This window comes from Dermochelys coriacea, chromosome 13, assembly GCF_009764565.3.
Source record: "Dermochelys coriacea isolate rDerCor1 chromosome 13, rDerCor1.pri.v4, whole genome shotgun sequence".
Classification (NCBI taxonomy): domain Eukaryota; kingdom Metazoa; phylum Chordata; order Testudines; family Dermochelyidae; genus Dermochelys; species Dermochelys coriacea.
In genome coordinates, this window is record NC_050080.1 from 2670019 (window position 1) to 2683837 (window position 13819).

The 13819-nt window shown below is 54.9% G+C and overlaps 1 protein-coding gene across 3 annotated transcripts in view; it reads right to left on the minus strand.

Annotated features, from left to right (window-relative positions):
* Window positions 1–8926: 8926 nt before the first annotated feature.
* HM13 (histocompatibility minor 13) overlaps window positions 8927–13819 on the minus strand; it is a 32007-nt gene continuing 27114 nt past the window's right edge. The window contains exons 11-13 of one of the 3 annotated variants that reach the window (XM_038370052.2): window positions 13532–13617; window positions 10672–10867; window positions 9342–9407 (exon numbers count right to left, since the gene is read on the minus strand). In XM_038370052.2, coding sequence (XP_038225980.1) covers window positions 10717–10867; window positions 13532–13617 — 237 coding nt within the window. In that variant the 3' untranslated portion in view covers window positions 9342–9407; window positions 10672–10716. Of the gene's footprint in view, window positions 10308–10671; window positions 10868–13531; window positions 13618–13819 lie in introns of all 3 variants that reach the window. The other 2 variants (XM_038370053.2, XM_043496017.1) reach the window with 2 other exon arrangements.

Genomic DNA, 13819 nt, shown 5'->3' on the forward strand with positions numbered 1-13819 from the left:
AGTGCCTGGTGGAATGATGTTCTTACAGGCTTCCCAGCCTACTGGGTCCTGCAGTGGTGCAGGATCCTCAGTGAGCTTCCCTGCTCCCGCAGATCATCCCTCATGCCAAGGGCGAGATTTGTCAGCATCGTGATTTAAAGTCTGGGGTCCAGGCTCTCTGCACACGCATTGTATACAATATGTACAGGTCTTACAATTCCTGCAAACTTCATGCACTCTGCAGCAGGCCCAGAGGTCTGGGAATTGAGTTCTGGAGCTTGGGGAAGCAAAAGGAGGCGATGCAGAGGGAGATCCTAAGCTCCCAGGGACCTGCTGCTTCCTCGCTCTTGGAGCCCTGCAGAGCACGCCTCGGCCTGGCTTGTCTGGAGTTCAGGCTGAAGTACATTTCAGTCACACCTTTACGCCAAACAAAAATAAAACTTACACTGCCAGCGTAGGGGGCAGAAAACTTGGAGAAAGCACGAATGTCAGAGTGAAGGTTAAACTGAAAATAAATCCCACCATTTGACAGTCTGGAAGTACACAGTTAAAATCACCCAAACAACCTTAACTCTGCCCCGTAGCGACACCAGCTTTCTATCTTCCTTGGACATTCACCTCCACGTTACTGATCCAAACTCTCAAGCACAGTGCCAGCTGCTCATGTGGGAATTAGAGCGGGCTGGAGAGCAGATGATTGACCGGAGAATGCAGAGAGAGTTCTAATTCCCTTCTACCTCCACTTCTAATGAAATAGCCTGACCCTTCTACTCAGAGAACACTTCTAATGACCAGGGGAAAGGTCCCAATTAAAGTCTTAAGCTGTCTGGGCTGTTCACCATAAGGGATTAATGTGCAGATGGAACCCGTGCCCAGAGCAGCTGAGTGGAAAGGCATGAGGGTTAACCTCAAAAAGAAAAGGAGGACTTGTGGCACCTCAGAGACTAACAAATTTATTTGAGCATAAGCTTTTGTGAGCTACAGCTCACTTCATTGGATGCCTTCAGAGGGTTAACCTCACGAGTTCCAAAGGAAATCGGGGGGGGGGGGGGGAGGGATAGGGATGAGAAAACTGATGGGAGTAAAGGCTGAACTGGCAGGTTTTTTTAAATTTGTCTCTTTTTCCTCCCGTTTCGTTTTTTCCACACTTCCTAGCGCTGGTTGTGACCAGCAACGTGGAAACACTGAAAGAAGTTCACCTCTGTGTCCTGGGGACAAGACGGGAGTGGGGATCTGATCAAAAAGCCTATTCAGAGGGCTCCAGCTGGGGAAGCAGGGTTCCACCCAGCACCATAAGGCATGTTGGGATCTAGCTCTGCCACCCCAGAGGAGCCAGTATTTAGCAGCATGCCTGGAAGCGCTCTGGCATTTAATGCAACACACAGAGGGGTGAGATGTGACAAAATCCAGAACCACGTATGTCCTGTGTGACGTTTGGGCCCCACTAGGCTGCTGGAGGCAGAAATCAGGCCATGTTTTGGCAGGGCAGCAGGCAGTACAGAAATGCAGGAGGAGCCAAACACCAACTGACTTGGCACCAGGATTCACACTCCTAGCTCCTGAGTACAGTAGGTTGCATACCCTATTCACAAGTGCCAGCCTTTCACCACTGAACCTCACACAGTAGGAGCCACACCCCAGAAACACATGAGGGCCAGGCTTCACCCTCCCACTTGGGAAACATCTACTGGCTCCCACCATCCTGGTGCTGCCAGTGAGTCTGCAGCCTTGGCATCTGGGTGCAGTAGGGTTGGCCTGCCAGGGCATTAGTGCCAGGGTTCATCCTCCCAGCTGCCTCCACAGGCTGTGCAATCCGTGCCTGACAGTCAGCGCTTCTCTCCCAGCTCCCGGGCTGTTTATGACTGCTCCTATGCTCGCTGAGTGTCATTTTTCCATGGGACACTGGAGGCTGGTGAAATCACATCTGGAGTCTAGACTCAGTGACTCTGTGGGCTGGGCTTGCAGGCTGGGCTCTGCCCATTCCCTGCTGCACACTGTTTGCTTAGCTGGAGGTATTTAATTGGAATTAAAGTGGCCCCTCTTGTTTTTGCGGACAAGGCTGTTGGAAAAGTAGCTGTAAGTCATAGAAAACATCTGTAGGAGACGGCGAAGGGTCATTAGATGGCAGAATGCGAGGCGCCACTTTTAGTGCTCACAGCCGATGGAGGGAATAATAGTTCAATACGGCTTTTGTGGAGGAGCTGCCAAGCCAGCAAACACTTCTATTTATTCTGGCACGGGGCATGGGGAGAGACATGGGGATACTCCAAGAGCTCCTGCACTGAAGGGCAGTCTCTACGCCAGCAGGGGAGATGCTGTGCGTGCCATCGATCCAGCGCGCTGGCTCTTGCTCTAAGCTAGCCCTGTACAATGAGGCTTCTCTGTCTCCATTCGGAGTGGGGTGTCCATCGGAAAACCCTCTCGTGCTCATTTCTTTTGCCCCTGGGCAGCAGAAGACCCCTTGCTAGAGAGGCTAGAGCTAGCTGACTGAGCTTTTTGCCTAGGAAGGGCATCTGAAACCAGCGAGAAATAATGGCTGGATGGGTGACTTCACAGAGGACATGGGTCAATCAGTGTCACACCTACACAGGTCTCATGCACACAGGGGCTCGCCCATTCCAGCCATTGGCCTTGCTGCAATCCCCCAGGCAAAGCTGCTGATAGCCCTGGTTTGCATGAGAGCAGCTTGCCCGTTTCCAGCACTGGCACAATTCCTGGCCTTTCTTGTCTATATGAGGGGGTTGCACTGCTGCAGCTATCCCAGCGCCTGGTCTCCAAGAGCAGGAATCCCTAGTTCAGGCCAGGTCTGACTCTCATCCCTGCTCAGGCAATAGTGCTGCTTAGGGTCTTCCAGCAGGCTTAGGAACATCAGAACGGCCAGCCTGGGTCAGACCCAAGGTCCATCCAGCCCAGTCTCCTGTCTGCCAACAGTGGCCAATGCCAGGTGCCCCAGAGGGAATGAACAGAACAGGGACTCATCAGGTGATCCATCCCGTCGCTCATTCCCAGCCTCTGGCAAACAGAGGCTAGGGACACAATCCATCCCTGTCCAACCTGGCCAATAGCCATTGATGGACCTATCCTCCATAAACTTAACTAGTTCTTTTTTGAACCTTGTTATAATCTTAATAGGCTTCCCCCATTAGTGCTCTCACTGCCCCCAGGATCCAGACCAGACCTATTCCATCCTAAGCTAACTGATCCCTCCTCTAACCCATTTCAAGGCTCAACGCAATCCCAACCCAGACCTCAGCTTGACCTAACCCACCGTGCTGCTGCTTGAAAGCATCACAACTTCCCTGCTTGGTGCTGTATTACCCAGGAGTCCTGATTCCAGAGCTCTTGTGGGTGGGTTATTTCAAGCTTCTCAGGGGAGCCCAGGGCAAAGTAGGTCAGGGCCTGGGAGTTTTTAATCAGGGCTCCGTGGCCACCCAGCCAGTCAGATCATTAGAGTTCAGAGTGGTGGATGTCCCTTTGGAGCCTCACTGCCAGGAGCGGAGCAGCTGCCAGTGTCCTGGAACATGAGCAGTCACTGACACCCCCGAAGCTGACAGCTGCTATTCTTGCTTTGCTCTGGGCACTTCTGATGGTATCAGCCGGTGAAGGAGAAAACAAAGCCTGGAATTCAGGTCTCAGGGCCTACAAAGGTTTCTCCATTCAACTTTTGGGATTAGAAGGACCCAGCTACAGTCAGAGGACTGCCAGAAATTAGGGCTTCTGGGCCCTACAGGTCCAACCTGGGAAGCTTCCACTCACCTTTAGAACAAAGGAGAAAACATCCGTTCCTCTAGGGGATTTAACGCTGGAGCACTTCAACACATCATGGAAATGGGCAGGATCTGCAGAAGGGGATTGCAGAGATGGGATCCCTCGTGTTGCATATAGGAATGTCTTCCCATGAGCCAGGGCTCCAGCCAGCCCTCTGACAAGCATGTGGATCCTGCAGCTCGGTGCAATAAGCGTGTGGACTGGAAAATGAGTTTTAAATGGTTGTCTCCTCACGACAAACTGCTTTCCTGTCTCGGAAACTAGAATAATCTCCCAGAAAACAGCAGCAGGGAACCCAGACCACTCACTCCTGGCACAGGGAGATGAGACAGGTGACTGCTCAGTTGGAGACATCTTAGTAGCAACAAATTGCATGGATGGATGTAGAGCTGCTGTAGCTAGGTCAGTCCCAGGATATTGGAGAGACAAGATGGGTGAGGGAATGTCTTTTATTGGACCAACGTCTGTTGGTGAGAGACGCAAGCTTTTGAGCCAATACGTGACCCGAAGAAGAGCTCTGTGTAAACTCCAAAGCTTGTCTCTCTCACCACCAGAAGTTGGTCCAATAAAAGATATTCCCTCACCCACCTTTCTAAAGTGCCCTGAGAAATCCCAGGTGGAATATTACCGGGCTCTGTGAGCTAGGCCAGTCTCTCAGAGTATGGGGCCAAGACCAAAGGCTCAAGTCTAGGTGTCCATGTCCTTTCAGATAAAGGGGAGCCCAGGCTGCCTCCCTGGGGAGCACCCAGCACACCACAATGCTGACAAGCTACCGCACAGTGAATACACAGATACCATGGACTGTAGGGTGGCCCCGACGGTGTGAGCACAGCACTCTGCCTCAGCTTCCCCAGCTGTAAAGGGTGGCGGGGGGGGGGTTGTGTTCCCCTCACTCGCAGGACAGAGCTTGGAGAATGAAACATGCTCTGAATGCAAAGGACTATCCAGAAATACAGCAGCAGTGGGAGAAAAAGAGACTTGTCTGTAGAAGGTGCGTGAGAGACAGGTGGGGAAGTTACAGGGGAGGGGGGCCAGACTGGGAGCTGGGTCCAGCACTGGAGAGAATGGCAAGATGACAGGTCACTTTATAACCTGAGAACAGTCAGGGTGGAATGAGGAAAAGCCCTTTTCCTCCAGGGCAACTCTGGTTCAGCCTTTGAATTCTATTGCAGGGTGTGAGCTGCAAGCTCTGCGGCTAGGGCCTCTGCCCTTAATCTGCTGCAGCCAGGCCTGGCCTGGCGCCCTGCAGCCCTTTCCCCTCCAGCCTGAGGATGGACGAGGGGAGGTGTAGCTATAGGAGCCTAATGGCGCTGGCCCGCAGCGTGGCTTGGATCCCTCCGGTCTGTGTGTCTTAAGACGGACTGTAGGCATTTATTTCCCAATCAATCTGAAGACAAACGACCCCTGTCCACTGTATTTCTGCATTTTGGCTTCATCTCACACTTTGTGCTTCAGCCCAGGCTGAGTGCGGGGCTACCTGAACACGGCTCTCGCTCCTGAAGCTGTGCTCCTGGCCACAGGGCCCGGGTCAGCAGGCCAGACCCGTAAGTCTCGCCTGCTGCTGCGAGAGGCTGAGCAAAGCCTGTCACAAAACCATGAGCTGATGGCCCAGCTGTCCCTTTGCCCTAGCTGGAGAGGGGCGGGCAGCGTGGGGGGAGGAGATGGCCACTTAGAAACTGCCGAGCAACGGAAGGCCCCATTGATTCGGCCAGGCCAGGCCTTGTCCAGAGGGCAGGGCAGTTCAATAAAGGGGCCAGGCTCCCACCTGCACGGGGAGGGGACACAAGGGCCAGTGTGAAGGAATCAGGCAGCCAGTGGAATCCCACTGACAATGGGCGGCAGGATGAGGGCTGCAGATGTCTGGACTTGGGAGCGGTGCCCCTCCTCTCTGCCCTCCGCAGCTGGGGCTTTGAAACTGCCTTTCCCAGAGGAGCTGGCTCAGGCCCCTTACCGCTATGGCCAGCCCCTTCCTCCCGGGCCCAGCCTGCTCCCTGTTGGCCAGGCCATACTCCGAGGCTCTCGAGCGCGGGGGGAGGCTAGTGGGACCCAGAGCTGAAGCATGTTAGGGCTCGTGACTGCACTCCTGGCAGAGGGAGCTGCTGCAGAGGGAATGAGCCAGGCAGGCAACCAGAGGACTCCACTGTGGCCTGCATGGGCGCAGGACAGCGCAGGGCTGGAGAGCAGGACACCATGCCTGATGTGTCAGCCCAGCCCTAGGTGTGAGGCAGCCCCGTGCGTGTAAGAGGGAGCTGATCCCAGGAGCCATACGGTGCTCACAGACTGGGAGCAAGGGCTATTCACTATGAGGCAGGGTGCACTGATACAGCTGGCAGGAGCCAGAGCACATTGTGAGAAGGCAGCGAGAGATCAGAGCATCCAGAGTTAGCAAGGGCCAGATTAAGGGAAGCAGAGGCCTTAGACATAATGAAACATCCCCCAGCCCCCATGGCTGCCCCCCAGATCTCCCTCCCCTTGCAGTGACAGAGCGACCCCCTCCCTGAGTGGCAGGGACCACACCTCTCTCCCCCCCCTCAGGAATGGCAAAGGGACCCCATCAACTCCCAAGAGACAGAAAGGGGACCCCCCCCATTACTCACATCACAGTTGCTGCCAGATCTTGGGGAGGTGGGCTGGGCCGGCTGCACTTTTCCCCACCTGCCACACAGGTCTCTGTTGGTACGGTGTGTGGCTGGGCATGGGGAGCTAGACGGGCAGGTCGCACCCCCTGTAGCTGAACAGGGCACGTCCCCGCTCTGCGCTAGCAGGTCAGGTTCCTGCACACTCAGTTCCCATGGTCAGTGTTTCTTGCACAACCAGGACTAAATCCCCCCCCCCCCTTTTAAAAATGCCAGCCTGGGCTTTGAGTCCCATCCCTGCCACAGCCCATAGTGCGTCTCTTTAGCCTAATTTTAGGGTTAGTGGACAGGCACTCGTTGCCAAGGCTAGCACAGGTGCTGGGCAAAAGCAACTGTTCTAGGCAGTCAGGGGCCCTGAACTTGCAGCAGTGCAGAACATCCCTTCCCAAGAGAGGGCAGTGAAGCCCTGCCACTCATTGCGGGCAGCAGAACTGGCACAACCATGGGACAGGACAGGCTCTCCCAGACACCACTGCTCTTGATGATCAGCTTCCCTGCATGCAGGATGCTACGTGGGTACCAGGGAGGTGCCCCACACACATTCCTGCAATGAATCACTGACCCTGCCCTGCTTCCTTTAGCTAAGGGAGGGAATCTAACAGCTACTCCACTGAGTCCTGCAGGGAAAGATCACAACAGGTAACAGCTCCATGCTGCAGCAGGCTGCATATCCAAGGCCAAAGACATAAGTGCTGTAACAAGCTGCAGAGACTTGACAGATCCAGCAGGTAACCGCTTACAATCAGAAGCATCTGACCTTTGCTCCTACCACTTTGTGATCCCTGCAGTTTCCTCTGTCCTGGGGCAGGACTCTCACTCAGTAACAGCACAGAAGGAGGTTAGCTGGGTCTGCCTACTGGCTAGACAGGGGAAGAGTGTGTGTCAATTCCTCAAATACTCTGCTGCTAGTGTTCCCCTTCCAGAACCACAGCCGGGCAGGCTGGGAAGAGAAGCCCGAGGTCACAGACGCGGGCGGCCCAGCCCCAGATGAAGCTTCTCCAGCCCAGAAAGCGATAGGGCCCAGCAGGTTTTAAGGGGACCCTGAGCCAGAGCAGTGCCCAAAGGCACAGATCATTTCTACCTCTGGGTTTGTAGGACAATGGGACCCTGATGCTGATCGCGGTCTCTGGGCACAACCGACAGATGGCAGAGTCAGACACATGGATTGTTAGCCTCAGTCCACTTAGCTGAACATAGGCCTGAAAACTGCCTAGTTCCTTCGCTCCAGTTCACGATCCTGGCTCTCAGACTGGGGCTCTAGGCCCCAGGAGTTAAAGAGGAGAAGCCTCAGGATTTAGGGCAGGGAACGGATCTGACATTTATCTTGTCTCCTCCTTCCACCCCCCACCTCTGGGGCATATTTTCTTGCTCCTTTATACTTGGCATAGGACAGGCAACACGCATCAGGATAGGCCTGATCACTTTCCTTTCTCCCTGCTCAGCCCCTCCTTCCACCTGCTCTGAGCAGTGGTAGGTCCTCAAAAGACCCTCTGTCCTATTCCCCACCCACCTTGCGATGGCAATTCTAGGCTTCTCTTCCATCAGCAGCTGTTGGGTTCGGTTTTTCATGGAGGCAACAAGCCTTCTGCCCCTTGTCCTGCCAGGCAGGTGGATCTCCTCCACACAGGTCACAGCAGGTAGTGTTCCCAACATGCAGCTCCCCCTGGCACTGTGGGACCGCCAGCGCCCTGCACTGGAAAAGGCCAGCATTGCTCTACCCAGAAATGCTTCCAAGGGGCATGGGACAAAGCGCAAACAATTCACATGCATTGATGTCAAACAGCCACTTCCACTAGTGCCACTGCAGCTTTGCTATTGGCCAAGGAGGGGGTCACATGATCCAAGCCAAGCCGATCAAGTGGGATTCTCAAAGCCACCTCAGCTGTAGCTCCCCAACTCCAATGAGAAGTTAACAGGAGAGGAAGAATGTTAGGGCCTAGCCTGAGACCGGCAAGATCCAGGGTCAATTCTCTGCTCTGCTACAGACCCCGTGTGGCCTCAGGCAGGTCTCTGTGCGCCTCAGTTTCCCATCTGTACAATGGGGATAGCTCAACTCTGCCCCATGGGGCTTTGTGCGGATGAGGACAATAAAGGTGGATTGGCGCTCTGATACTAGGGTACTCATCTGGCCCCCACTACCCAAGACAGAAATTAATGGGAATCAGGCATCCAACTCCTCCAGGCAGCCAGCCTCACCCCTCCTCTCCATCAGGGGCCAAGTGAGTCACCTGAATGTGTAAGTAAACTGAGGGAGTGATTGGACAGGAGTTTTCAGATAAAAGGACTTCCTAGGCTAAGAGAAAGCATGTCCCCCCCCACCAGGCAGTGATGCTGGAGGTCATTTTTTTAGCTTGGAAGCAACAGGTTTCTACTCTGAACCTCATCTCCACTCAACACACTCCAGGCAGGATTTCACCCAGGGTGGGGGCCAGGCAACACCTGATCTGCTGCTCTGGGTTAATGAGTGTTCTCCCAGCGGGGCCCAAAGGGAGAGGCAAGCTCCTCCACCCACTTACCACCAAGGAACAGATCCAGACAGTTCCTCCATCCTTCGAGATGGTTTAATATGAGAGAAAGCGAATCCACAATACAAAATTTAAAAACCAGCCCCTCCCCTTTTTTCTACCCATTTAGGAGATGACAAAAAAAAAAGAAAAGAAATAAAATAAGGAAGCATGGCTGCCCAAAGCACTGCGTGGCAGTGGACAGGCCCCAGGTAGAACGTCGGGATGGCAAAAGAACTTCAGACAGAGAGATGTGGCTTCCAGAGACTTCTCCCATCCCGACAGTTTCTCCGGACACACACACACACACACACACACACACACACACACAATGATGCTGATACACAATTGGTCTTTTTATCTTTATCCCTTGCGATGGGGCCTGGATCCCAGCCTGGCCTGGTCCCGACACGCCCATCCTGGCCCAGGCATGCAAGGTCACTTCTCTTTTTTATCCGTTTCCATCCTTGCATCTTTGGAGTCCCCAGGCTCCTCCTTTGGCATGGAATTCTCCTCATAGCTGAGGGCAAGAGAAGGAGAGGATGCTGGGAGTTAAGCAGCTGCAGTTCTTAGGAAAGTCAACGCCTCTGCTTTGGGTGAAAGTGGGTGGGGAACATGTGGATCAGGACCAAGGGCATGAGCACTGTCAGCCAGCTGCACAGAGAGTGGGGCTTTCCAGCCCACCCCTAGCAGTGCAGATCTCTGGGCTACAGTTCCACACAGAGCAGGACTCCATCCAAGTGGGGAGAACAGCTCCCACCGTCATTGTTACAGCGCTGGACACAGGATTCAAGTGAAGTCACTGGGAGAGGGGGAGGCTGACAACGTATGATGCCCTGTCGTACCTACCTCCCCCACCACAGGCAGCCCTCCCTCCCTCAATATACCTTCCAAACCGAGAAGAGAGGGTTTCACTATGGCAGCAAGGCGCACATGCAGATACGCTCACACACACACACGCCAGTCAGCTCACTGCGCACGCACGCCAATGGACACCTCCTCCCGGTCAAGAGACTGAGAATTCAGCTCAAGCCAGCTCTGGCTTGCGTAGGTGGCAGGTGGATCTGAGAACACTGGTTCTCAGTGCCATGCAGAATATTTGGCCACCTTGAATAAAAGCACTGCCCCTCGACACTGCCCCCGTATAGTGCGGCACTGGCATTTTCACGAGGCCAGACAGGCCACGCTGCGAAGAGCATGTGTGCCTGGGACAAGTGACCTCAGTTAAGCCAGGAGCCCGGGGGAGGGAGGCGGGCGGACTATTCAGTAAGGCAGATTTAGATTTCTTCTTCTTTCGGGTGGCTGGCTCTGGCTGCATGAAGGGAGGGACTAGCCTCTGTGTACGCTCTTCAACAGACTTGGCCGTGCAGGGACTGGTTCCCTGGGGCAGGGAGAAGCCCCACAATAGCGACATTAGAAGCTGCAGGGGAGATCAGAGGAGAGAGCCTAGCAGCCAGGCCTTCAGACAGACAGTAGAGAGCTAAATAGCTGAACTAACGACACCTGCTCCAGCCCCGTCAGGCACTTGATACTTGGGGGGGGGGGGGGGGGGTTATTCTGGAGCCTGTGCAGATGGCTCACGAGCTGGGTTCAGAATGGGCAAGAGGGTGGCCTGAAGGTGCTCTGGCACTTAGCGCTGTGACCAGGACATCATTAGAGGGGAGGGGCACCAGTTCAAAGGCAACAAGAGTGAGACCAGCCCATCGCAGCGAGGCAGATGGCCACAGCACAAGCCAGACACCGAGGAGCTGGGAAGGAGTTTGACAGAACTGGAGAGACCCTACCTGGCCAGACAGAGACAGACAAAGAAAGGGCATCGGGTGCGATTGCTACATAGCACTGGGGCTTTGCTGCCGGCGTCGGCGGGGACAGGACAGTTTCTGCTGCATGGAATCGGCAAGGCTGGCCGGAGAACCCGACACGGTTGGGAAGTGGGTAAGTCTTGGTGTGTGTGGCAAGATTTCAGCAGAGGATTCATAGCTGCAGGAAAGACAGGAAGGGGACAGGGAGGAATGGGATAGAAGGGAAAGAGAAAGGAAGGAGTAAGAATTGCTTTGAGTGATATGTCTGCAAACACTCCACCCTGCAAAGCCTGCTCGCTGTCTCTTAGCCCGCCCTTTCGTCGCCAGCACTGGGATGAGCCAGGGGGCTGGGTTGGCCACACGGGGGCCCCCAGGAAGCTCACACTGTAGTATACTCTATACAAGCCCTTGGGGCGTGAGCCTACACGAGCATAGCTGTATGAGGGGCCGAGGTCTATGGCAGTACCTGCAGCGTGATCACGGAGAGCAAATGGACAGGGCCCAGCAGGAGAATAAAACTGGGCTCCAATGCACAGAAGCGCACACACGGTAGGGCCAGGCCCAGAGGCCTTTGAGAGGCTGCAGACCAATACATGCAAAAGCTCTTCCATGCAGGTCTAGACCAGGCTGCTCTGCGGTAGCTCCCTCTGGGTGTGCTAGCTATCGGATTTCCTGTGATTAATTCAAAGCACAAAAGGAGATGGGAGGTTAGGGAACTAAGGGGGCTCTGCAGGGACATGAACCCCAGAGAGTTAGCTCCAAGCGGGTGCTGCCTAGCTCTGCTCCAGCCTGCATTTCCTCCTCCTCCTCCACCCCCCCAGACCCCTATACATCTAACTGGTCCTCCTGGCTTCTTCTCCCACAGCTTCCTGGCTGCCCAACCAATCCGCTCCATAGTCCGACACCCCAGGTATCCCCCCTCTTCTTAGGGCACTTGTTCTGGGAAGCCCGGCAGCGTGTTTACAACCGCCAGGCCACTGAAAATACCACTGGGCAACAATTCTACTGTTTGGTCACCTGGTACTCTGTGTCCAACCTGTAAGCTCCTCAGGACAGAGCCATGTCTCCGTGTGCAAACTGCAAGGGGCTGCAGGCCAAGAGCTCATGTGGAATTTAGCCAGGGATCATCCTCAGACTAAGATGTGCTGCCAGAAGCGCAGGTGGCTGATGGAGACACATGGAGTAGGTCCCCCTCTCAAATCACAGACTTTCAGCGCTCACAGAAACACAAGCAGCATCAAAGCAGCCTAGGATCCCACACCTGGTGGAATTCCTAGGGTGGGGTGGCTTCCGTCCCTCCAGGCACATGAGCTCTGTCAAGTTCCATTTCCTCCTCCAAATACAGGAGCAGTTTCAAGAGATGCTGGACCCCAGAAACTTTCCTAAGACATCCAACCCCCGCGCTCCCTGCAAGACAGCTGACTCCAAGAGATGCAGATTGCTGCATCCACCTCTAAGATGCTAGGAGGGGATCGCTCTTTCCTGTCAGGTTAGTTCTAAGGGGGACTTGCTAACAGTCAGAACCACACTGGGGTCAGAGCTATGCGTGGCGTCCATACTGGCCCAGCGCTCCGAACATTAACCCTTCTCGCTCTGCCACAAGAGTCCACGAGCTCCTTGTTCAAAGACCGTGTGTCCAAGCAGCTTGTCTCTCACCAGAGCCGTCTCTAGCACGGGAGGTAATGCTGCAGCAGGCTGGTGAGTCACAGGCATGTGTGAAAAGTGGCTGCAGGATACCAGGTGCACAGGAAGGATGAAGCCAGAACACACAGTGCCTGCAGCAGCAATTGTCAGAAGCAAACATCAAAGACCAGGCAGGTGCTGAAGGGACTGGGAAGAGGGGAGAAGTCCCAGCAAAGAGCCACCGTGGGGAAGGTGCACAGTAGCATTCCCTGGGCTAGGAGATGGGGAGGGAAAGGCTGGTTCCACTGGCATCCAGAGGTGAATGGCAACTCGACCCTCTACTTTACCATACTTTTGCCTCCATTAGTTTCTGATCAATTCTGTGTCAGCCCAGCTGCCAGACCCAGAGCCGCACACCCCCTCTGAGCAGACGGAGACCACAATGCAAGGAGCTCGCATTTCCATGGGCCATGGACTGTCCAAGTTCTCCCGTGACATGTGAGAAGGATGCTAACTTTGGGGAGGAACTTGCAGGGCTCCATTGTGGCTGGGAGGGTGCAGGACCCCCATGTCTGGAACAGGCCAGCCAGAAGGTGCTGGAGCCAGACTGAAGGGCGCCTCCAGTTGCTAGCCAGCAGTACTAGGCTAGGCAGCTGCGTGGAGAGCACTGGAGGACAGGGCTAGAAGTGCCCCCTCTGCAGAGCCGGGGGAGAGAGTAGCACAGAGAAGATGCACATAGCTAGGACCTAGCTCCCCTGCTCTGGGAGAGGGGAAGGATGATTAAACTGGCCTGGTGGCACCAGTGATGAAGAAGCACGCCACTACCTCTCCAAGATCCATGGCTGGGCTGGCTCTGCTCCCTTCTTCCAGCATGCATTACAACAGCGACTGGGTGCTGATGAGCCAGGTGTGCAGGCCCACCCTCTGACTTCACCCCAGCTCATCGGAAGAGTGAGTCAGAGTTCACGGTGCAGAGTGATACCAGAGGCCTCACCTGTGTTCCAGCCCTGGCACTCCCACACACTTGCCCAGGAGGAGGGTAGGGACAGGGCTAGAGGAGGAACGCTCCTGAGAGACTTGTATAAACACAGATTCGCTCCCTCCACCCGTACACACGCCCACGCACCTACAGCATGCCCAGATGAACTTGTCCGTTTGCCTGCACCCCAGCATCGGAACACCTGCACATCCCAGCACTGTCGGCTAGAGGCTGACTTACCTGAACATTTCGGTTACTTCTCCCTTCACCAAGGCCACGAGGAGAGGGAACCCAATGCAGGCAGGGACCAGGTACAGCAGGGCTGGCTGGGGGGAGGGGGAGAGGAGAACAGAGGCAATTACTGCATCAAACAGCTGGAAAAGCCAACACAGCCTGCATCAAAGGCCACTGGGGAGGAACGGGACTGGCTCATCTGGGTTCACAGCTGGTCTCAGACCCTGGATTAAGGAGTAAATCACATACGAGGGAACGACTGGCACAGCTCAGGGCTAGGGCTCAGTGTCAGAT